The 24,277-nt window shown below is 38.8% G+C and overlaps 3 protein-coding genes across 3 annotated transcripts; 2 read left to right on the top strand and 1 right to left on the bottom strand.

The window, feature by feature from the left end:
• Window positions 1-1,363: 1,363 nt before the first annotated feature.
• pbx2 (pre-B-cell leukemia homeobox 2) lies at window positions 1,364-13,821 on the bottom strand. Its single transcript, XM_058053257.2, has 8 exons — window positions 13,522-13,821; window positions 12,928-13,001; window positions 8,919-9,163; window positions 7,508-7,698; window positions 7,290-7,425; window positions 5,420-5,561; window positions 5,119-5,213; window positions 1,364-2,497 (listed from the first exon to the last, which is right to left on the bottom strand). The coding sequence occupies exons 1-8, from the start codon at window positions 13,761-13,763 to the stop codon at window positions 2,417-2,419; spliced, it is 1,206 nt and encodes a 401-aa protein (XP_057909240.2). The 5' UTR covers window positions 13,764-13,821; the 3' UTR covers window positions 1,364-2,416.
• LOC144898483 (uncharacterized) lies at window positions 13,762-16,497 on the top strand. Its single transcript, XM_078790500.1, has 2 exons — window positions 13,762-13,890; window positions 16,105-16,497. Exons 1-2 carry the CDS (start codon window positions 13,762-13,764, stop codon window positions 16,495-16,497), a joined length of 522 nt encoding a protein of 173 aa, XP_078646626.1.
• gpsm3 (G protein signaling modulator 3) lies at window positions 16,339-23,320 on the top strand. Its single transcript, XM_058053259.2, has 5 exons — window positions 16,339-16,509; window positions 18,540-18,846; window positions 18,923-19,085; window positions 22,653-22,885; window positions 22,980-23,320. The coding sequence occupies exons 2-5, from the start codon at window positions 18,550-18,552 to the stop codon at window positions 23,118-23,120; spliced, it is 834 nt and encodes a 277-aa protein (XP_057909242.2). The 5' UTR covers window positions 16,339-16,509; window positions 18,540-18,549; the 3' UTR covers window positions 23,121-23,320.
• The last annotated feature ends 957 nt before the right edge of the window (window positions 23,321-24,277 follow it).

The following is a 24,277-nucleotide window of genomic DNA, read 5'->3' on the forward strand; positions in this document are numbered from 1 at the left end:
ATATCTAAATGTGTGAATTTATTATTATTTAGTAATTGTGTGAATTTTATCTCAATTAGTTATTTATTTTTCTTATAGTGTTTACTCTATTTTCATCGCTTTCCTTGTATGTGCTTTATTTTATCTTTTCACTTCTGCTCCTCCCGGGCTTCCGTAGCTACCCCCAGCTATGGTAGCACTTCCTCCCTTTGCCACACCACGTGGTTCAGTTAAAGCGCTGCAGACAAAATGTGTTGTGTATATTGTTTTTATGTCGATATATTTGTCATTTCAAGTGCTCTTATTATTTTGATCGTTGGTTTTAGTAAAAAAATGGCTTCTTTTCATTTACCCGTATGGCGGCACACTAGGAAATAAATAAATTATGTTCCGTCCGTGTAGGGTGCAGAAGTGGAGAGGAAAATAACTTTATTTTCATTCTTTTGTCCTTCAGGTATGTGTTTTTCATTTTTGTAATTATAATATTTTTTCACGTGTCATTAATCACGCCTTCCCCTTCTCTCCCCCACTCCGTCACTTATGTTGGCCACTAGTCGGCAGTGTTGTGAAACTTTGTAAATATAAAATCTGTGTTTTGGACCATTAAAACAAGTACTCGCCTCTCTTTGCCACACAACGTGGTTGGCATTGATGAGGGGTGCAGAAGTGGAGAGGAAAATAAGTAATTAATAATTATTTATATATATAGTATATTTTATTTTATGATCAATTTACTTTCTAAAACAGTATTTTAAATATTTTTTTTCTTGTAGAAAATGCAGTACTACACCTTTTAAATGGGTGAATAGAATAGGTGAACCGTTAAAATCACACCTTTTTATTTGCTTGATTTTTGGAAATTACCAAACATTTGATTGCATTTAAACCTTTGGAAGACATTCATTGAAATACTTGAAAATAAAATGTAAACCCTTAAGTTAAGCCATTAGATACAGAAATATACAGTGTATGTGTATAAAATTAGACAAATACTATAGGCAATACAATTTCTGGTAAAAGTGAGTCACCAATAAAGAATGCCTATAGTCAACTAAAGTAATATGTTCATCCACAGAGTCCTTGAGGGTGCATGAGTCAGCCCAACTAGTCTACATGTGTTTTGTGGACTTGGGAGATGGCACTGGATTATGTTCCTTGAGGAATTCTATGGAGTACTCTGAGTCACGAGTACACGAGTCATGGAAGGATGGAAAGCAAGATGGGAAAAACTGATTGGTGCAGCGCTTCTGATGCTATGGTTATCATGACATTTTACCATGACTGAAGTCTTGAAGTGTTTACTCTGGAAAATTCAGGTGGGTTTGCAAATTCTTTTTGAGTTTTGGGGGATTGGAATATTTGAGATTTTTATTTGAATTCCTGGTTGTGAATACAGAGAGTCTTTATTGTAAAAGAGGTAGAGAGAATACAGGTGTTTCACTGTACACAAAAAAGACAACACTTTCATCCAAACCATGACTATGAACTCACTCATTCACATCAGCGGCCTGTAAGTAAAGAACAAAAGCGCAAAAGACAGAGAAACAAACATACAAAGTCTTTGGATTTTCTCTATTGGCCTCTCACTCGCTATTAAATGCATCCTCTTTCGCTCTCTTCCAATGTACTACTTTTAGTCATAAAACAGCAATATAACCCATATAGTGTGCTTCAAATAATAATAATCACCATACATACTGTGCACACACACACACACACACACACACACACACACACACACACACACACACACACACACACACACACACACACACACACACAGTAACATGTCGTGCAGTCATTCTCAACTGGTGGGTTGCTACCCGGAGTCGGTCTCTTTGCCTGGGAAAGTGGACCAAAGAACAAAAAGCCCCAGAAACAAATTTTTCTGTGAGAGATTTCTTGATGCGGCGATTTGAACGCGTCGGTTCTGTCTGTTGTTGAGCCGTAGAAAGTACCAGCTGTGTAAGTGCAATGTGCATTTTAGTTGTCCATTTCATAGTCATATTTGCATCTGTTTGAAACCGCCATGTCAAATAGCAAATGCAGGGATTTTCAATGTAAATGAGCACTAGGTTATGTTCTGCAGCCAAACCAGTTGAGAAGCACTGAAGCGGAGGATAACAGCGCCCCCTTGCTGACTGATGGTAGAATGAAATCTGCACGCACACGACACGCGTTCACTCAGCTGATGGCCCAAACAGCAAAACAACCACCAGAGCAAAGTGGACAGAAAAAGAAAAAGAACGCATCTTATCAAAAATCAAACAGCATAAAAAGCAACATCAGCCCAGTGGGGGGGCGGCGGGGGGAGTGTGATATCATTCTTTGTCTTTCCTGCTCCGTCAATCTTTTTGTCGTTATTCTCACGCTGACCGGCAAGGATGGTGGGGGGAGTAACGGAAAGGATGGGGGAGGGGCGTGTGTGGCTGGCAGATCAGTCCGAGTTGTCCGATTGGTCGCTGTTGGGGGAGGCACCAGGCGGGGGCGTGCCGCGGCTTTGCCAGTTTCCGTTAGCCTGAGAAGTCACCGGGACACATGTGTGTGTTGGCATGACAATTTAGTAGGAATTGGTACAAAACATTATAATGAAAATGCCATACGTTGCCATGGAAACACTTCATTTCCAAGCATATTGTGACCACATGAAAGCCTCATAAAAACAACAAAGTTTGGCTCATAAATGAAAAATATCAAAGATGACAAAAGAGAGAAAAATAATGTGTGGAATGGACATACTCATGGATTAATTAATTAGTTAAGAATTGATTGACTTTTTGCATCTACATAAATGGAAACAAAATGGGGTGCACAACCTGCTGTGACCAGCAGAGGCGCTCTTGAGTCAGTCTCAATTCATTCATTCATTCATTTTCTACCGCTTTTCCTCACGAGGGTCGCGGGGGGTGCTGGAGCCTATCCCAGCTGTCTTCGGGCGAGAGGCGGGGTACACCCTGGACTGGTGGCCAGCCAATCACAGGGCACATATAGACAAACAACCATTCACACTCACATTCATACCTATGGACAATTTGGAGTGGCCAATTAACCTAGCATGTTTTTGGAATGTGGGAGGAAACCGGAGTACCCGGAGAAAACGAGAAAACCCACACATGCACGGGGAGAACATGCAAACTCCACAGAGAGATGGCCGAGGGTGGGAATTGAACCCTGGTCTCAATTCATTTGTTGTAAACAATAAATAAGGGGTATCCAAACCTTTCCACTGAGGGCCACATACTGACAAATATATATACTTTATATATATTAAAACAATAAATAAAATAAATAAAATAAATAAAATAAATAAAATAAATAAAATAAATAAAATAAATAAAATAAATAAAATAAATAAAATAAATAAAATAAAATAAATAAAAAATGTAGGCACATTAGTCATGAGAAAATTTGGAGGAAAAAAACCCAGCAGAAAAAAGTGTGTTTTTTTTCCCCACTAATCACAAAAAGGTTTTGTTACAAACAAATGTGTGGAACTGAATATGGTTCGGAAAATTGCTTTTCAAAACAATGACAATAATGCAACTCATGTATTGCTGAAATTACTTTCTTATGACAGCGTGACCAACAATATTGTTTATATATATATATATATATATATATATATATATATATATATATATATATATATATATATATATATATATATATATATATATATATATTGCAAGCTAAGAGGTTATATGTATTTAAAATCACTTTTGTGATTTAAGTGAAAAAGCACACTAACGGTATCAACTATAGGGATGTCCCGATCCCATCTTCAGGATCGGGATTGGCGGCCGATCTGCTATATTTCTGAAGATCGGATCATTTCGGCTTCCCCCACGAAATTGGGCCGAGGCGTTTGCCGTATCACATTCACACAAAAGGGCTACACTTTCGCACAAAAGGGCTAGTTTCACTATGGACGTTGGATTTCAGTCTCCGTAGGTACAGCAGTAGTTGCCCCTCACTGTGCCCCGGCTGCTGTTCCAGGGAGCTCGTATTGGAAGTGCTGCTATAGCCGCTGGTAGTAGGAACCATCAATAAATTACTATTGAGCTAAAGAGATTTGTTTGTTTACAAAAAAAACAATATTGTTGGTCACGCTGTCATTGGAAAGTAATTTCAGCAATACTCGAGTTGCATTATTTTTATTGTTTTGAAAAGCTATTTTCCGAACCATACTCAGTTCCACACATTTGTTTGTAACAAAACCTTTTTGTGATTAGTGGAAAAAAACCCACATTTTCTGCATTTTTTTCCCCACAAAATTTTCTCATGACTAATGTGCCTGCATTTTCTTTTCATAATATTATTAATTTATTCCCATAATAATTTGACTTTATTTGCATAATATTTTCACTTTATCTGAAAACAACAACAAGCAGTAAGTATTAATTCACTGAGTCGGAGCGTTTGGTCTATGATTGAAATTAACCACCAAGGATTCAAATTCAACATTGGCATTATTAAACTTATTAAATCATTATTAAAATAAGGCAAATTTTGATCTCCTAAGAACTTCTACCTGCCCCTGCTGTGATGCAACCATGTTATTTTACTGGTGTACTGCTTTTATTTTGAAGGCATGACTTTACCGGCTACAGGGATGTGTATTACGTCAATGTTGCTGAGCGAATTGGAAGCAGTGCTCCTTCGGCATAAGCATTTCAAAGTAAAAATAATGTTAAAATACAGGATTAAAAAATACTTTGACATTAATAGCAGTGGCTGTAGGCAACCTACTCATGTACTTTTTAACCTCAACTCTACAAGGTGGCAGCAGCTGCATTTGGAACACCATGAGCAGTCACTTTACACTCAAAACATCCAATCTAAACTTTTCCAAAAATGACAAGTTTTTGTTTCTCATAAGATTACAATGTTACTACTTTATTTTTGTACACTTTCTGCTATTTTTCTTCACTCTTCTGGTTAGATTGTATTTTTAGTATGTGCTGTGGACCGATAAAAAAAAACAAAACAAAAAACAAAAAACAACCCAGCCATGTGCCAGAAATGGCTCCCAGACCGCACTTTGGACAACCCTACACTATCAGCGCCTCTCCGGTGATCAAGATGACGTTATGATGTTGTCACAATGTCACATAGAGGTTAGTGTTCTCCTGCAAGTACCTGCACTCCCATTTGGTAAGCCGACTGCTCGCCGTTGACAGGCGGGACACCAAGGAACAGATCAGCGGACCCCGACAGCGAGAAGGACCCAGACCCTGAAGACAGATTTTTGTAATTGATAACAGCAAATAAATGAAAGCCCGAGACAAGTGAACAAGTAACAAGCAAAGAAGCATGACACCAAATTCCTGCACGATGCATCTGGAGTACAAAAACCGCATCAAATTTCAAACGGAATTTATGAGGTTAAGAATATAGCAAGAAATGACAGCTAATTCCCAGCTAATAGGGAATGCTGTACCTGTGGAGTTGGGAGTGTGTGGCGAGTCGTCGCCCTGTCGTGCCCCTAAAGCCGTCTTCATAGCATACAGGTTGGCCTCTTCCTGGAATTTGCCGATGTTTTTCTTGTAGCGGATTCTCTTGTTGCCAAACCAGTTGGAGACCTAACGAAAAAAAAAAAAGTTAAGTTACTCATAAACATAAATCTCTGAGGTTTACAACAGCTAAGTGGACTTTCATAAAGGATACGATACGTAGTGGTGTGAAAGCGTTTGCCCCTTTTTTCACACTTAAAGGTTTTATATCATCCAACAAATTTTAATATTAATCAATGACAACACAACTGAACACAAAATGCAGTTTTTAATCTCCAAAGCTACATTTTGGCTCACTCATCTTTGCAGAATTGTTGTAATGGTTAAGGTCATGCCACAGCATGGGCTGCACGGTGGTCGAGTGGTTAGCGCGCAGACCTCACAGCTAGGAGACCAGGGTTCAATTCCACCCTCGGCCATCTCTGTGTGGAGTTTGCATGTTCTCCCCGTTTCCTCCCACATTCCAAAAACATGCTAGGTTAATTAGCGACTCCAAATTGTCCATAGGTATGAATGTGAGTGTGAATGGTTGTTTGTCTATATGTGCCCTGTGATTGGCTGGCCACCAGTCCAGGGTGTACCCCGCCTCTCGTCCTAAGACAGCTCGGATAGGCCCCGCGACCCTTGTGAGGAAAAGCGGTAGAAAATGAATGAATGAATGAATGCCACAGCATCTCAATAGGAATCAGGCCAGGACTTGGACTAGGCCACTCCAAGTCTTCATTTGGTTTTTCTTCAGCCATTCAGAGGTGGACTTGCTGGTGTGTTTTGGATCATTGTCCTGCTGCACAACCCAAGTTGCTTTCAGCTTGAGGTCACCAACAGATGGCCGGATATTCTCCTTCAGGAGAATTCATGCTTCCAAGTCTTCCAGGTCCTGAAGCAGCAAAACCATCACCACATTTACTGTTGATATGTTTTTTTCTGAAATGCCAGATGTAATGGGACACACACCTTCCAAAAAGTTTTGTCTGGTCAGACCACTGAGTATTTTCCCAAAGGTCTTGGGGATCATTAAGATGTTTTTTGGCAAAATTGAGACTTGCCTTAATGTTCTTTTGGTTCAGTAGTGGTTTTGGTCTTGGAACTCTCCCAGTATCTTTCTTATAGCGGAGGCATGAACACTGACCTTAACAAGTGAGGCCTGGATTTCTTTGGATGTTGTTGTGGGGTCTTTTGTGACCTCTTGGTTGGTGGGCCACTCCTGGGAAGGTTCACCACTATTCCATGTTTTTGCCAATTATGGATAATGGCGCTCACGGTGGTTCGCTGGGGTCCCAGAGCTTTAGAAATGGCTTCATAACCTTTTCCAGACTGATACATCTGAAGTACTTTTTTTCCTGGGGTACAATTATATATGTTCAATTTAGATAAAATACATAAACGGAGTGTCAATGAAATCAGAGGGGGGGTGGGGGGGGGACGTTTGAGGCATTCAGCTGTTTTTTTCCATTGTTCTGTGGCATATAAAAAAATTACATAAAAAACAGCAAAAATGGCACAATTTGTGGTAATTTTATCAAAATAAAGACAAAATATTCTAAAGAATAACCCTGTGAAGGTAATATCCACCCATCCGTTTTCTATACCGCTTATGCCCGAGAGGTAATAATGTAAAAATACACCTACATATAATAAAGTAAAATGAATGACAACTCTGGTAAATAGAAATAAAAAAGTGACTAAACAATTTTTAGGGTGTAAATAAATTGTCAACTTATTTCATATGGAAGCTTGTTGGTAGAAATGGCTGACAAACTTTTGAATGAAGTCTGAAGTGGAGCATTTATGACGTACCTGAGAGACGGTGATTCCGCAACTTTTGGCAAGTTCTTCTTTGGCTTCTTCACTGGGGTAGGGGTTGGAGAGGTGCGAGTAGAAGTACTCATTCAGGACCTCCGTGGCCTGCTTGCTGAAGTTACGTCTCTTACGCCTGGCGAGATGCAAGCCGGAAAAATGACTTTTCAGGACAAAAAGTGGAGGCGGGGTTAAGAAAGATGAGAGCGGGGTTCCACCTGGCATCCAGGAAGCGGGACCTGAGGATCATGACGGCCTCGCAAGTGCTCTGCTTGAGCTGCGTCTGGATGGAGCTGAACTTGCGGTGGATGATGGCCACCATGCGCTCGATCTCCCGCGGGGTGACGGGCCGCGTGCGCGACTGCTCCCTCAGCAGGTTCATCACATGGGTGGTGAACTCCGTGCACGCCTGCACAACAAACATGTCTCGTTACTTTCACTCTGCAAAACGTCATACACATCAAGGCTATCGACCATTAGCAGACTTCATACACATTTTCCTATTTGTAGTACATGAGTACATTAGAAAAATAATATTCCACACTTTATTAGTTAATTAACAATACAGTAATCCCTCCTTTATCCCAGTTAATTGGTTCCGGAGTCAGTAAATCTGTTTACAACCTTTCTAACAACATTAGAACCCTATAGACATGATATAACACCCCTATAGTCACATTTATTCTCCTACTACCCAATATAGTCAACATTTCAGACATAAATAAGACTTGTGGTTGTGTGTGTTGCTGTAAATGTGTGCCAGTGGCACGGACAGGAAGTGACCTCGGTGGGTTCAGAGTTGGGTTTTAGCACGGTAGCACATGTTAGGGAGGGACCACTGTGCCTGTTGTAAGATCATTCAAACCTGCAACGAAAGCCTGTTATTCCGGCGGGCCGAGTCTGGTGTTTGTGTGTCACAGGTGTGGAGAGTAACTCCACACGTGTGATGAAAACCATAGAGTTGCGAGCGAAACCTACCATTATTAGTTAATTAACAATACAGTAATCCCTCCTTTATCGCAGTTAATTGGTTCTGGAGTCAGTAAATCTGTTTACAACCTTTCTAACAACATTAGAACCCTACAGACATGATATAACACCCCTATAGTCACATTTAGTCTCCTATCACCCAATATAGTAAACATTTCAGACATAAATCAGACTTGTGGCTGTGTGTGTTGCTGTAAATGTGTGCCAGTGGCACGGACAGGAAGTGACCTCGGGGGGGGTTCAGAGTTGGGTTTTAGCACGATAGCACATGTAAGGGAGGGACCATTGTGCCTGTTGTAAGATCATTCAAACCGGTAACAAAAGCCTGTTGTTCCAACGGGCCGTGTCTGGTGTTTGTGTGTCGCAGGTGTGGAGAGTAACTCCACACATGTGATGAAAACCATAGAGTTGCGAGCGAAATCTACCGTGGCATAGGAAAGCAGTCCTTTCTGTCCTGGCTACTCAATGCAATAATCACAAAAGAGCTTAATGGACACCTCTAGCTGTATTTAGCTTTCATGAGAAAAGACGTAATGATACACCGTCTTTTATGCTTGCCAAGAATGTTGGTTGCTAGTTTAAAAACTGTATATTTTAATAGTTAATATATCTGTAATTACAGCCGTAGTTTGACTCTACCTGCTCGTACTTCTCCAGCTCGGTGTGGTAGATGCTGCGAATCTGGCTCAACTTGCTTTTGTAGTCCGAGTGCTCCAGGGAGCTGTCGGGCGACATCCCGCCCGAGCTGGTGGCCGCCGACACGGCTGCGGCGGCTCCGCCCCCCTTCTCGGGCCCGGCCACACCCTCCGCCAGCAGCATATTGTCCAATCGCACCAGCTGGGGGTCCTGGGGCTCCTCCTCCTGGTTGTTCCTCATGGACAGGCCTGTCAGCAAGACACTGACTGTTAGGGACAGCATCTTTCTATTTCTAAACATGTTTGTTTTGGTTTTCAGGTGTCATGGCCAAGTACACCGGGCCCCCTCGCAGCCCACCACAGCCACAAATACACTGCACGCATCTGGCATGGATCTTTGGCATGTAAAAACACACTTGACAGGACGAAGAAAGTGAAAGTGCATGGAGGAGTGTAGCAGGCAGAAGGTTACGCATTGAAGGATAATTTTAACACACGTGCATCAAAAAACACAATTATTGAATTTTTATATGACTGGGTACTAAAGTGTTCCAATATATGTCGAAACAACACATACAAAATATTTTTCCAATACATGATTATTTAGGGGTGCCACCATACATCTGTTTTTGTGGAATAAAGTGGTGAACAGTTCAATGGTCGCCATGGAGATTTGAGGTCAGCAAAGACTGCAGCTCAAGAACTCTCAGGTGATCTTTATGTTTTTGTTGGTATTTATACTCCTATTACATATTACTACCAAATTTGTGGTTTTGTCTTTGTAGTTTGAATGATTTGTAGTCATATTTATAGGTATTTAGTGCTCATTGCCTCTACTGTAGCTAACATTAGCTAGCTACAGTTTGCTAATGACAGTTAGCTAATAGCTGAACAAGCATAACATCAATAACAGTAATATAGAGTAGACAGTAGACAAATTATGAATTTAAAATTTCTCATTCAAATTTGATGCACCCTACTGCGCGCACACACACTTTAGTTCCAAATGTAAAAATTGTAAGTAGTTTATGGTGTTATATCTGTAAATACATATTTATTTCGATGTACAACAACCGTTTGTGTTGTTTATGTTGTGGTATGGTTTAGATCAGGGGTGGGCAAACTTTTTGACTGGTGGGCCGCATTGATTTAACAAAATTGACGGGGGGGCCACACTCGATATTTTACACGTAACAGTCCAGCTGGAATTATTGTATCTGTAAAAGTGTCATGCAATCTACTTTATGGGCACTTTGAGATCATTTATTTCATGTAAAGTGTGTTATAAATTTATAATAATAAATGTATTATTATTTATATTATTATTATTTGTTATTATTTGTATTATTATTATTATATGCTTGTGTCCCTTTTTTCAGGAGTAAATAACAGACCACATCAAATAACGAAATTATTAAATCTGTAAAAGTGTCATGCAATCTGCTATATGTGCACTTTGAGATCATTTATTTGATGTAAAGTGTGTTATAAATTTATAATAAGAATATTTGTTATTATGTTATATTATTATATTTGTTATTATTATTATTATTATTATTATTATGTGCCTGTGTCCCTTTTTTCAGGAGCACTTTGTAAACCACAGACCGCATCAAATAACGAAATTATTGTATCTGTAAAAGTGTCATGCATTATTTGATATTATTTGTTATTATTATTTGATATTATTTTTATTTTAATTATCATTATTATTATGTAAAGTGTGTTATAAATTTATAAGAAGAAGAATACATTTAGTATTATTTTATATTATTTGTTGTTATTATTATTTTATATTATTATTATTTGTTATTATTATTATTATTATGTGCCTGTGTCCCTTTTTTCAGGAGCACTTTGTAAACAACAGACCGCATCAAATAACGAAATTATTGTAATTTTATTATTATTATTATTGTATTATTATCTGTAAAAGTGTCATGCAATCTGCTATATGTGCACTTTAAGATCATTTATTTCATGTAAAGTATGTTATAAATGTATAATAATTAGAATAAATGTATTATTATTTGATATTATTTGTTATTATTATTTGATATTAATGTATTATTATTATGATGTAAAGTGCGTTATAAATGAAAAATGAAATAAAAAATTATTGTACCTGTAAAAGTGTCATGCAATCTGCTATATGTGCACTTTGAGATCATTTATTTGATGTAAAGTGTGTTATAAATTTATAATAATAAGAATACATTTATTATTTAATATTATTATTATTATTATGTGCTTGTGTCCCTTTTTTCACTTTGTAAACAACAGATCGCATGAAATAACGAAATTGATAAAACCGCCAAACCATGAAAATGTCGGCTCAAGCCATGATGCCAGCTTGTATGCTGACTTTAAATGAAATACTTTGGAAAGAACGGGCGGGCTGTATTCAAACACTTGGCGGGCCAGATGTGGCCCCCGGGCCGTAGTTTGCCCACCCCTGGTTTAGATACTTGACCTGTCACAAAAGCAAACAATTTGTATAAAAGTGAAAGTTATGCTTGAAATGCATCTTTTCACAAAAAAGCTGCTTTTCTCCCTTTTCTTGTTGGGAGCTGATATTTACCTGAAACTTAACTATGCATCATTGCTGATGACTCAAGAATGGAAAAAAGTAGGTAGAAACAAACTTTTTTTTCTGATGATAAGCCGAGAGGCTAATCGTGTTTTGGTGGATTCCATTTTTTATATTACCACAGAACACAAAATATGTATCTGTGGGTCTTGATAAATCATAATAGTCATAACGGTCTAAAATAGCTGACACTGAATGGGTTGTCTTTTTAAAAACTGCCTGGTATTAAGTGAGTTTTAATGTAACATCTGTTCAAAAATCAGCTTTAGATGAAAAAGTCAAACCAAGTCAAGTTTATTTATATGGCCCTTATTGATTGAGTAAGGAACTCAATGCACAACGATGAGCCAATTCAAGAAACAATATAAGCAGTTGATGTTTGCTAAATACAAGGATGAAGAGTCTTGAACCAGTCATGATGTGCTATATATATCACTATATTGACACTTACTATGGTACACATTATGGCATTGGATGCTCATATCACCTTGTACTACGGTACGAGGTGCAGTATTTAAAAAAAAAAAAACAAAAACTTAAACTATATTATGAAAAGCAGGAAGTGAACAAATGTAACAGAACATTTTAAATTTGTTCTTTTTGTTTTGTTTCTCAAAATATTACATCTTTGATTTTTTTATGCTTCATCAAAAGTTTCTAGTTTTTTCCCCTCAGAATATTACAACTTTATTCACCTAAAATTATTACTTTTTTAGGGCCAATACAAGGTGCAACTCTGTGTGGAGTTTGCATGTTCTTCCCGTGCATGCGTGGGTTTTCTCCGGGTACTCCAGTTTCCTCCCACATTCCAAAAACATGCTAGGTTAATTGCCTAATCCAAATTGTCCATAGGTATGAATGTGAGTGTGAATGGTTGTTTGTCTATATGTGCCCTGTGATTGGCTGGCCACCAGTCCAGGGTGTACCCCGCCTCTCGTCCGAAGACAGCTGGGATAGGCTCCAGCACGCCCTGCGACCCTCGTGAGGAAAAGCGGTAGAAAATGAATGAATACAAGGTGATGCCTCAGGGAAATTCCACATATAGTACTTTTTTCAAAGATATTTTCTTTAATTCCTCGGTTAAAGAGAAATGCATCCCCAATGTGTTTCATTACTACTACTATATGATTGGAGTGCAACATTAAAAGTTGTGCACTGGCTTCAGTAATCAAGCGAAAGAGTAGCAAATAGCAGCGGCAGTCAGTTGGATATACATGATGATGCGTGTCTGTTTGTCCAGCTGCTAGCTTTGTCTATTTTTATGCCTGCACAAATGTGCACTTGCACAGATAAGTGCCGGGGCTTATTGGGGAGTGATGAGCGCACACAAAGTGGCAGTGTACACAAAGCGAGCATTTGTGCAAAACACTGACCATGACTATGACCAACAATAACAAGCACCGTGCGCGTGCATTGTGTGTACCTGTCTTCTCCTTGATCTCGCACAAAACGCTGAACAATGCGGGCTTCATTCGGTGGCAGTTGAGTGCATGTTTCCTGTACACGCAAAAGGAAATAAGCAGGTTAGCATGAGCAGCGAGCTAACAGGCGGTGACAGGACGCCAATTCATCAAAACAACAACACAAACCGAGCCATGTTAGCAGGTCGGCTAACGCTAGCAGGCTACAAGCGATATCGCTGAATGTTCACATTGCTGTCAAAATGCGAAATTTAAGACGATTTATATGACGTTTACCCACTGCTTATTTGAAATAAGAATGAGCTAAACGTATTCAAATGCCACATTTGAGCAGTAGCTATCCACGTTTAATAGCAATATATTGTTAGCATAGCTTAGCCTGGTAACAATAGCTGACAGTGAGAAATGAGCAACGTTACAAAAAGCAGCAAACTAAACTAATCTTTATTTGTACCCATGCAAGTTGGAATGTTTTTCTTCGTGTGCACAAAGTCAAGCAGTTAGCATGTGGCTAAATGGCGCAAAGTTGGCGAAAGTTTGCCGCTGTCAACTTTACAAAAATAACAATTAAGGCAAAAAACAAAAAAGTCACTCACTTTGCCTGCGCCTCGTCCAAACTTTGGTCAGTGATGGTCATTATTTGCTGCAGGATGTCACCGATGTCTCGGCGGGCTTCGTGTCCGTTCTCCGCGGCGTCGAGGCCCGACTCGCCTCCGTCGGAGCGGTGCTGCGGGGCTTGGTGCGCCGCGCCGAGGGCCGCCATCCCCGGGTGGCCGCTCATGGCGAGGCCCCGGCCGTTGGAGGCCCCGTTGGCCGTCAGAGGCTGCTGCTGCAACATGTCGAGCGACGCGCAGTGGCGACGACTGCTGCCCGACTGCTGCCCGACTGCTCGCACCTCCTCCACCAACACCACCACCACCAGGGAAGCTACAGCGCCACCAGCCAACAGGCATAGCGGCCAGCAGGTACCCTAGCGACGGACACGAAAAACTGCAGCAAAAGTCTCCAATGTTTTCGAAAACAATTTATTTCTTAAAGTGTTGCCAACATCTACTTTCCCACCTTTCATAAAGCCACTAACCCGCCCTTAACATCATAATATTATGAGGCAAAATAACATCATTTTATGAGCATAAAGTTGAAATATTAAGAAATCTTAAATTTCAAAAATATTTTAAAAGTTGTAATATTGTAACACAAAATTCTAAGTAATTGAAAATTAAAAAAAATAGCAGCATCAATTGAAAAAACAGCTGTAATTTTTAAAAGAATACAGTAAAAGTAATAAAAAAATAAAGGAAAACTAAAGTAAAAAATCAATCAAAAATAAAAATGTGGCAATTTCATTACAATTAATTTTCAATATTAATTGAAAATAATATAATATAATATAATATAATATAATATAATATAATATAATATAATATAATATAATATAATATAATATAATATAATATAATATAATATAATATAATATAATATAATATAATATAATATAATATAATGTAATATAATATAGCAGTAGAGTTGAACTATTAAAGAAAAATAGATTTTTTTTAAAGTCATCATATTAAGAGAAACAAACATTACAAAAATAAAGTTGTAATTTTTGGAAAATTAGGAAAAAAATTGCAAAAATAGCAGAAATGGCTGTAAAAATAGCTGTAATTTAATGAGAAGAAATTCTAAACATTAAGAAGAAAACTGTATTCTTATGAGGAAAAAAATCTTGCAATTTTACTACAATAAACTGAAAAATATTATGCAGAAAAATAATATAATTTTAGCAGCAGGAGTCGAACTCAAGGGGACCTATTATGCGTTTTCCACTTTCTGACCCATAAATGTGGTCACGATGTTGTATTCTCGTGTTAAACCACGCCAAAGTTTCAGATAATGAGCTTGCCTATTTGGAAGTGAGCCCTGAAAGAAGTTTGGGATGGTGATCCGGACTTCTTTATGTAGGCCGCAGATTGCTCCTGAACGCGGGACTACATACGTATCCGGAAGTCGGCTTCCCTAGAGGAGGTAGGGAGGAGGTGATGGAGTAAATGAAATAGATCATTTGGGTGGGAAGCAGGAAGTCAATATAAATACTGCAGAAAGAGGTGCAGAATCTGGAAGATCTAGAACAGGGGTCTCAAACTCAATTTACCTGGGGGCCACCGGAGCTAGGTTCTGGGTGAAGCCAGGCCGCATCAGGTTTTCCAAAAAAACCCAAAACGCATTTATTAAAAACTGGGGAAAAATCAATTAAAAAAATCTTCAATGCTTTTGCTTCTGCTATACCCTACACTTTTTCAGTACTTTGGTTCCGGTTTTCCACACCAAAATATCTGATATAACATTCCACTGTTCTCAAATATCTTGATTTTTATTTTTCTATACACAAAATAAGATAAAAAAATAAACAAATTAAGAATAAAGACAATAAATCAATCAGTAATAAATAAGTAAAATAATAATAAAACAGCAAATAAGAAAAACGTAAGAAACCACATACAGTTGGAATACAGTTGAAATTATTTTTTTCAGATTCAAATGTACAGTATTAACAGTTATTTAACCTTTAACATGAACATTAATGAAACTTAATAATTTGACCCAATTAGCAAGTTAGCATCGTACTTAGTTCCATCTGGGAGCAGCGTCGTAACTTTAACAACATGTTTGATGAGATGCTTTATCTTGACGTGTATTTTCCGTTTTCCAAATCATTTCCTGCATTTACTTGTACCCAGCGTCATGAGCCTTTAGCTTCATTGCTAATCCAAAGCAAAAGAGGGCGGGGTAACAGGGTAGGGTAACAGTATGGGCGGGGCAAAATCATGTTAATTGTGTCCGGTGTGCACACAGCTTTAAGCTGTCATTTCAACATTAAACTTTGGTATCAAGGTGGGGGCCTCAAACTAGCGTCTCGCGGGCCACATTTGGCCCGTGGGCCCCGAGTTTGAGACCCCTGATCTAGAAAGTTGCCTGTGCGCGTTATTGTGTGTAGCTGCTCTATAGGAGTCCACAACTCAATACAAAGGGCCGAAAATGAACATATTAGGTCTTCTTTAAAAAAAACAAACAAACAGATTTTTATAAAAATGGTAACATTACGAGAAACAAACCAAACACCCCTGAGTTGTATGATCTTGATAAGGCAGAATGTTGCTGTCGACTTCTCCTTTTAGCGCAGCTCGTCAACAGGAAGTGAGGCCAAACCACAGTGCCGTCAGAAGAAAGGTTGCACTTGTTTCAACACGTTGTGCGCGGCTGTGACACAAAGCAGAGGGGCAGCGTTTCTGCGCTCATCTCTCATCTGTACAGCGGGAGTTTGTGACCCCACTCAGGCCAACCACATCAACGCCGGGGGAGGAGACGGTGGAGGAGGGGAAGGAGGAGGGTTTGTCGCTTCTGCTTTTTCACGACAGCTTCTACATATGCGTCCACCTCAACAGCACAAGAAGGAAGAGAAAGCAAGCAGACTGTCTGTCAAAGTCACTTCAACTTCACAAGTGTTTTTTAATTCCATGAAGACGCTGACAAGATGGGAGCGACCCCTCTCTGCTGAGATGATCTTTTAGGAGAACACAAAGGTAAGGTTTGTTTTTGATTCTGAAGTTCTCCAACACTGTATCAAGTCTTAAAAGTGTCTTTCTGCTGTGCTGTGTGTTTTTTTTTAAAGCCTGTTGCATTTGCAACAAGCTCCAACCTGCCTAGCTGGCTTTTTTCCTCTCCTTGCACATGTTTTGCAAGAGTGGAGACACAGCAGCTGCACCAAAATAGTCAGCTCAGTCTATTTCACGCTGGCTTGGAATTCCTCGCAGTCGTACAAACAACAACGAGGCCCCTCTAGACGCCCCTTAGAGGCAGCTTCTGTATAGGGAAAAATACAACAAGCAGCCTCTTAATGAGGTGACACACAAGGAAAGTACACTACTCCTTCTGACTGCACCATGCATGGCCTTCATTCCAATTTGCCAACACCAGTGAACGGGAGCAAGCACACTCACCCACTATTCATTGTAACCTAAATACTACTTCATAACTGGAATAATTCAGATGAAATGGTGATAACCGACCCAATTCAATGTATCAGTCAATCATTTCAAGTCAAATAACTTAAAAATAATTTAAATTAAATACAACCTTATAGTCCAAATAGTTCAGTTGCATGAATGAAATTAAACTTGTGGGAAAACTGGATTTAATGTGTTTAATTGTCAACTTGACAATTAAAAAAAATAATTTCACATCTTAAAGTACAACTTCTCTTACATGCAAAGTAATTGAATTTATTCAAACTTAACTTGTCATGGGGGGAAAAAACAATTGAATGTACATTCAATTTATTCATTGATGTATTAATAAAAATAAAAATTCACGCGTAAAATACTAAATTGTATTAAATTAAACCTCATGGGCAAACAAATAAATTAATGACATCTTCATATATAAAATAATTACATTTAGTGTATTAAATTAAACCTGGCAGGTGAAAAAAGAATTCAATGTATTAAAATTATTATTAAATTAATAAATAATTATTAAATTATTATTAAAATTTATTATTATTATACTTATATTATTCAAAGTTCACAAGAAAATAATATCATTTCATGTGTAAAATCATATTTTAACATGTGAATAAATATTACATTTATTAAATCAAACATCAAAAGCAAATTAATTATTCATGAATATTATAGCACATGTAATAATAATTAATAATTCTATGTTATATAGTCAATGAAATTAAACCACACAAGTGAAATAGTTGAGATTCAAATACAGTAGTAAAATATATTAAAGGCGAGCTATTATGCTAATTTTTTGACCCTTTGTATTGAGTTGTGGACTCCTATAGAGCAGCTACACACAATAACCGGCACAGAAAACTTTCCTGATCTTCCAGAATCTGCACGTATTCCAGCTGTATGTACCTCGCCTGCTAGCAGAGGAGCACTCATTGTCAGACACACTTTGTCAGAGACACTGCAGGTGGCATGGAGCTCAGAAGCCAGGATGTGAGGGCGCCGCGTTTACTAACTAACATCGGTATTGTGGAAGCGTTTTTTGCGGGGCGACTGTGTTCCAGACATTAAAAAGTCCGACATGCATCTTTCCCGTTTGGCGGAAATTTCACATTCATGTTTACAACAGTGCCATGTGAAATGCCATTGACAGAGGAAAATACTTTTCTCTTGCGCCAATAAGCTTGACTCATAAACACAGCCTAATGACAGCTGGGATAGGCTCCAGCATACCTGTGACCCTAGTGAGGATAAGCGACATAAGGTCCCCTTCAAATGTAAAAGATTTCACAACTGACAACAAAAAAATATAGAATTGCTAAGATAGTTTTTTCACACGGTATCGAGGCCACTTGTTGCTAGGCAGAGTCCGTGGGGCACATCTCATTTGTGCCCCAAAGGCCACTCAATTTTCAAATGTGAAACCCAGAAGCTGAGAAATGTGACTCTTAGGAGGTCTGATCAGTCAAAAAAAAACCATAGCTGACGACCACGACAAGTCCTGACAACATGCCTGCTCTGTATGAAGTATAAAATGAAAACAGCACTTTGATGCAGAGTCACCACTGACCTTGCCTGCTGTTGCATTTTAGGGTCAAGATTATGGCTTGCACAGAGCTCCAAGTGGACGTGGCTCTCATCAGCAGGGCTCCGAAGACGGCCGAGGAGGAGAAGAAAGAGGAGCCAGCTGTGAAAGCGACTTCAGAAGAGCTCCAGACCAACACTGAAGATGTTCGTGTGGACGTTGATGACACACTGGAGGATGCAAAGGATGGACAGATGAGAGGGGAGGATGAAAGCGTCACACCAGAGGACCTTCTCTTGGGCATCAAGACGCTAACATGGCCCGAGCTCCATGTGGAAGGCTTGCATAGCCACAGCGAGGAGGGTGCCGAGAAGGTTTGTGAGACGCATCTGTAGTTGGAACACCTGAGCCTGAGCAATGAAGTCAATTCGTTCCGTTTCCACCCGTCAGGCTCACCGGCTCGCCACCGACTTCCCGGAGGCGCTGTACGAGCTGCTGTGCACCCTGCAGGAGGGCCGGCGCCTCAACGACCAGCGCTGCTCCTTCAGGCTGGAGAGCGGCATGAGGAGGAGGTGCCACTCCGAGCCCAACGCCACCAAGCCTGCCAACAGAGGTGAGATGACACGGAGAGGTTAGGGTGTAGCCACACGGGCGCAACAAGGTTCGTGAAAGTTTGTTGAAATTCTGACCTACAAACTGCACATGCAACTGAAGGCAACACATGTTTATCATTTATCATCATTTCCAAATTTTATCTCATAATTTTGAGTTTTTATCTCATACTCATGACTTTCTCATCATTTCAACATTCATTCATTCATTTTCTACCGCTTTTTCCTCACAAGGGTTGTGGGGGTGCTGGAGCCTATCCCAGCTGTTTTTGGGCGAGAGGCGGTGTCCACCCTGGACTGGTGGCCAGCCAATCACAGGGCACATATAGACAAACAACCATTCACGCTCACATTCATACCTATGGACAATTTGGAGTGGCTAATTAACCTAGCATGTTTTTGGAATGTGGGAGGAAACCGGAGTACCCGGAGAAAACCCACGCATGCACGGGGAGAACATGCAAACTCCACACAAGGGTGGAATTGAACCCTAGCTCCTAGCTGTGAGGTCTGCGCGCTAACAACTCGACCGCCTGCCACCCTCATTTCAACATTTTACCCCATAATTATCATGTAATTATGACACATTTGGACTTTTTTTTATCTCTTAAACATGATTTTGTCTCATAATTTTGACTTTTTATGCTATTATTCTGACGTTATCTAATTTCAACCTTTTATATCACTCACATGACCGTCATAATTGACATTTTATCTCATAATGTAAGTTTCTTATCTCATAATTTAGGCTCATAATTAAGGCTTTACTTTGTTTATCTCATAATTATGACTCTTTAACTAATAATTTAGGCTCATAATTTGGACATTCCTATGTTCGAATTATTATAGATTTTTTTTTCTTGTAATTGTCACTCTCATCATTCAGCCTTTTGATCTCGTGATTACGACTCTCATTTTGACTCGAAACATAACTTTAACTCAGAATTTTGACTTTTTTCATCTCATAATTATGACTTTCTCATTTTGACCTTTTGTCTCATACATATGACTGTCATAACTTCTTATCTCATAATTCAGACTTTTTCTCTCATGGTTTTTGGATTTATAGCCTTTTTTATGTCATAACTATGACTATGACTAATTCTGACATCTTAAAAAATCTCATCATTAGGACTTTTCATCTCGTTATTTTGACTTTTTATTTCATAATTAGAACTTTAGTTTTTCTTCATTATGACTTTTTAATCTCACAATTTAGGCTCATAATTTCCTATATTAGAATTATGACTTTTTATCTTACAATTTTGACTCTCATATTTCTAACCTTCTGATCTCATAATTCTGACTTCTTATTTCATATTTTGGACATTTGCACACTTACTGTTGGAATATTTTTTTTTACAGTGGTAGAAGTACGTTTAATGATGGTAACCATAGATGTGTGTCATACAGGATTTAGTTACCCAATCATGTTGATGTTACCAAATAAATAGACAATATTTATGTCACCCATTCATAAACCCCTGAAATTGAGATTTATCCTGTGATATAACATGGCGGTTCCGATGAACATGCCCTCGTACCCCAACGCATTTCATGGTTCTGGTAAGTTGGAGGGCATGTGCAATCCATTTCCTGTTGCCACTGGGTGGCGCTACAACAAATACAAAATTGATCTATAACTTCAAAGTGTGGTCTACGTTATCTGTACTAAATTAAGATGAAGATTTATTAACGTTCACAATTTAGTGGCCAATTGTCTCATTGTTACCATGCCCCGCCCACATGGTAATGGTAATGGTTTTATTTCATTTGAATATGCATCAGATTCCAATTGAGTGCATCCCATAATCAGTTCCCAGTTCCACATGTCCAAAAGGAGTAGGAAGAAACAAAGCTTATTAAATCCTACCCCTCCATCTGGTACTTTTACAATCACTAACTGTTACATTTGTTCACTTCCTGCTTTCCATAATACAGTTTAAGGTTTTTGTTTTAAATAATGCACCTCGTACCGAAGTACAAAGTGATATGAGCATCCAATGCCATAATGTGTACCATAGTAAGTGTCAATATAGTGATATATATAGCACATCATGACTGGTTCAAGACTCTTCATCCTTGTATTTAGCAAACATCAACTGCTTGTATTGTTTCTTGAATTGGCTCATCGTTGTGCATTGTTTGATTCCCTTACTCAATCCATTCCATAGTTTGATTCCACATACTGAAATACTATGGCTAGCATAGAAGTGTTTCAAATGTACTTCTTCCCTGAGAATACTCCTCTGTTGTAGAGAAGTATTGGATGACATTTTTAGCTAAATGCTTATTTTTAGCCTAATGCATTATTTTAGCTTTTTGAAGGTGAACGACATATATCAGCAAGTTGAAGTATTTGTGATTTTAGAAATAAGGAGTTAGTATGTTCTCTGTAGGCGGTGTTATGAATTATCCTTACTGACCTTTTTTGCAGTACATTTAGCGAGTGAAGATTGCTTTTATAGTTATTAGCCCATATTTCCACACAATAAGTAAGATATGGTAGAACCAGAGAGCAATAAAGAGTGTGGAGTGATTTTTGATTGACAACAAATTTTGCTTTGTTCAATACTGAAATATTTCTGGCCACCTTATGTTGTATATTTGTAATATGAGGTTTCCAGCTCATATTTTCATCTATTGTGATCCCCAGAAATGTATTTTCATTCACCCTTTCAATGTCCACACCGTCTATTTGTATTTGCTGGTGCGTGTCCTTTCTGCTGTTAGCAAACAGCATGATTTTATTATTTTATTTAGGTTCAAGGACAATCTATTATCATCAAACCATCTTTTTAGTGTGACCATTTCTTCTCTGACCTTTCTAATGATTTGGTCTGAACTCCCTCCAGAACAAAAAGCAGTGGTATCATCCGCAAATAATACCAGCTTTAAGACTTTCATAACTTTGGAGATATCATTGATGTACAAGTTGAAGAGTTTTGGCCCCAGTATTGGGGCATCTTACAGAACAGCCTAACACCCTTTGCAACACATCATCACCCGTCTGTCTAGTACATACATGTCAAACTCAAGCCCGGAGACAAATCCGGCCCGAGCTGAAATTTCATCCGACCCGCAGAAGTTTGGGAAAATAACTTTGAGTTGGCCCCCCTCCCAGACCTTATCAAACCAAGTGTTTACAGCCATTTGCGTAATTTAAGCCATTCTTTAACTCATTCCATTCCGGCCGTCCCTCTCGGTACCGGTCATGTTTGATGGTTGCCATCCATCCCGGGATGGTCCAAAAGAGGGATGTTATTCTCCTTGGTCAAGCCAGCATTGTGAATTGCAATGAACTCAGAACCTAGCTGTTACCACACGGACCAGGGCCCTCAGTCATGAGGATTGCCCGCTGCAACATCTGCATGTAACCGACCTCCACCGTTTGACAACCCTGCACCACCTGAAGCTCCGGAAGCCAATTTAGTTTGTTATGTAAATAATCCCAGCGGTCGTCTGTAATACTAAAGTGACTGACTACTGCCTCCACTGGGCATTCAGTCGTATCAAGTCTCAAACTGCAGCGTCCCACCTCTTGTTTTCCCCGGCTGTTGTGCCTGCAGTTATCTTCTCCTCCATGACGTCGCTGCAGAGGGAGGAGTTTTTTGAGCTGGTGGCCACGGCGCAAGCTCGCCGCTTGGACGACCAGAGGGCGCAGCTGCACAAGTCCCAAAGGGCCAAACAAAAAAACAGGAGTTTCCGAGGCAGCATAAAGCATCTGTCCTTCGTGAGGAGGCCTGAGAAACCGGCCCCCGTCCCCAAAGAGGAGCTGTATAACATGATCCTCACCACACAGGTAAGATCTCTTCATTGTGTGCGGTGTGATGACCACGTGAACAAATGCTGGATGTTCCGTCTCCATCCTGCACTTCTCGGTCTCACACCCGCAGGCCCAAGGCAGGCTGGAGGACCAGCGTAGCCGAGCTCCAGGGCCCATGGACGATGAGGACTTCTTCTCTCTGCTGCTGAAGGTCCAGGGGGGCCGCATGGACGAGCAGAGGACTGAACTACCGTGCATGCTGCAAACCTAAAATGGATTAAAATAGCAAAGAATAAAAACTGGGGGAAATTTTCTAGTATTGTAGCTTGAATGTGACTTTTTTAAAATGTAAATTGTATTTGCCGTCTTAGTTTTACATGTCATTAAATGTCTGCTTGGAGTTTTTGGGACACCTGGACTATTGGGATCATTTTCATTGAACACAAAAATAAAATGATAAAAAATAATAAATGTTTCATTTCATTTCAATGAATAGAGAAAATATAACAGCCAAGCAGAGGAATAGCTCACAGATTTTTTGCAAAAAAAAGGGGATGTCCAACAATTATTGGTATGGATATAAGCATAAAATGGGATATTGATCCATATTGTTATCAGAATTTGGTCAGATTAACCAATATTTAAAAAATGGAAATTGGAAATTGAGAGTTGGACAATATCGGCATATCATTTTTTTTTGTCAAAAAAGATGATATCGCATCCCTGATTTCATCAGTATCAACTTTGCTCTGTTTTTTTTTTTCAAATATAAAAATTTTCTCCTTAAATAATATTGAATAGTTTCTTCTTGTAATATTATGGTTTTACAGCCAAAATATTTTTATTTTATTCCTGTATACTGGACATGTCCTGCCAACCAAAATTACAACTTTACTTTGTTTTCTTTCTCAAAATATTACAAGCTTAATAAATATATACTTTTTTTTTACTTTTTAAAACTTATGACTTTTTTAATTATTATTATTTTTAAATATATACTTAAAATATATAAATATATACTTTTTTATACTTATAATATATAATATATTTATAATATATTATATACTTTTCTTTAATGTTTAAACTACAGAAATTATGTTGTTTTATTTCATAATATTAAAATTGTGTTTTTTCCCAATAGTTCTCTTAAAATTAAAGCTGTTTTCTTCTTGTAATTCAAAACTGTCATAGAGTAAATATAATAATTATTAAAAAGCACTACCAAGAGGAAAAGTTCATTCATTCATTCATTTTCTACCGCTTTTTCCTCACGAGGGTCGCGGGGGGTGCTGGAGCCTATCCCAGCTGTCTTCGGGCGAGAGGCGGGGTACACCCTGGACTGATCGCCAGCCAATCACAGGGCACATATAGACAAACAACCATTCACACTCACATTCATACCTATGGACAATTTGGAGTGGCTAATTA

The sequence above is a fragment of the Doryrhamphus excisus genome, linkage group LG5, assembly GCF_037039965.1.
Source record: "Doryrhamphus excisus strain RoL-2023G ecotype Guam linkage group LG5, RoL_Dexc_Guam_v1.1, whole genome shotgun sequence".
NCBI classification, from domain to species: Eukaryota; Metazoa; Chordata; class Actinopteri; order Syngnathiformes; family Syngnathidae; genus Doryrhamphus; species Doryrhamphus excisus.

What these genes read in the sequence shown, in the direction of transcription:
- LOC144898483 (XM_078790500.1), top strand. Translation starts at nt 13,762, where the DNA reads ATGTCGAGCGACGCGCAGTGGCGACGACTGCTGCCCGACTGCTGCCCG. An exon ending in ACAGGCATAGCGGCCAGCAG is followed by an intron (nt 13,891 to 16,104) that starts GTACCCTAGCGA and finishes TTCTCCTTTTAG; the next exon opens with CGCAGCTCGTCAACAGGAAG.
- pbx2 (XM_058053257.2), bottom strand. Translation starts at nt 13,763, where the DNA reads ATGTTGCAGCAGCAGCCTCTGACGGCCAACGGGGCCTCCAACGGCCGG. An exon ending in TTGGACGAGGCGCAGGCAAA is followed by an intron (nt 13,002 to 13,521) that starts GTGAGTGACTTT and finishes TTGCGTGTACAG; the next exon opens with GAAACATGCACTCAACTGCC. An exon ending in GCGGAATCACCGTCTCTCAG is followed by an intron (nt 5,562 to 7,289) that starts GTACGTCATAAA and finishes TTTTTTCGTTAG; the next exon opens with GTCTCCAACTGGTTTGGCAA.
- gpsm3 (XM_058053259.2), top strand. Translation starts at nt 18,550, where the DNA reads ATGGCTTGCACAGAGCTCCAAGTGGACGTGGCTCTCATCAGCAGGGCT. An exon ending in GCGAGGAGGGTGCCGAGAAG is followed by an intron (nt 18,847 to 18,922) that starts GTTTGTGAGACG and finishes TCCACCCGTCAG; the next exon opens with GCTCACCGGCTCGCCACCGA. An exon ending in CACCAAGCCTGCCAACAGAG is followed by an intron (nt 19,086 to 22,652) that starts GTGAGATGACAC and finishes TTGTGCCTGCAG; the next exon opens with TTATCTTCTCCTCCATGACG.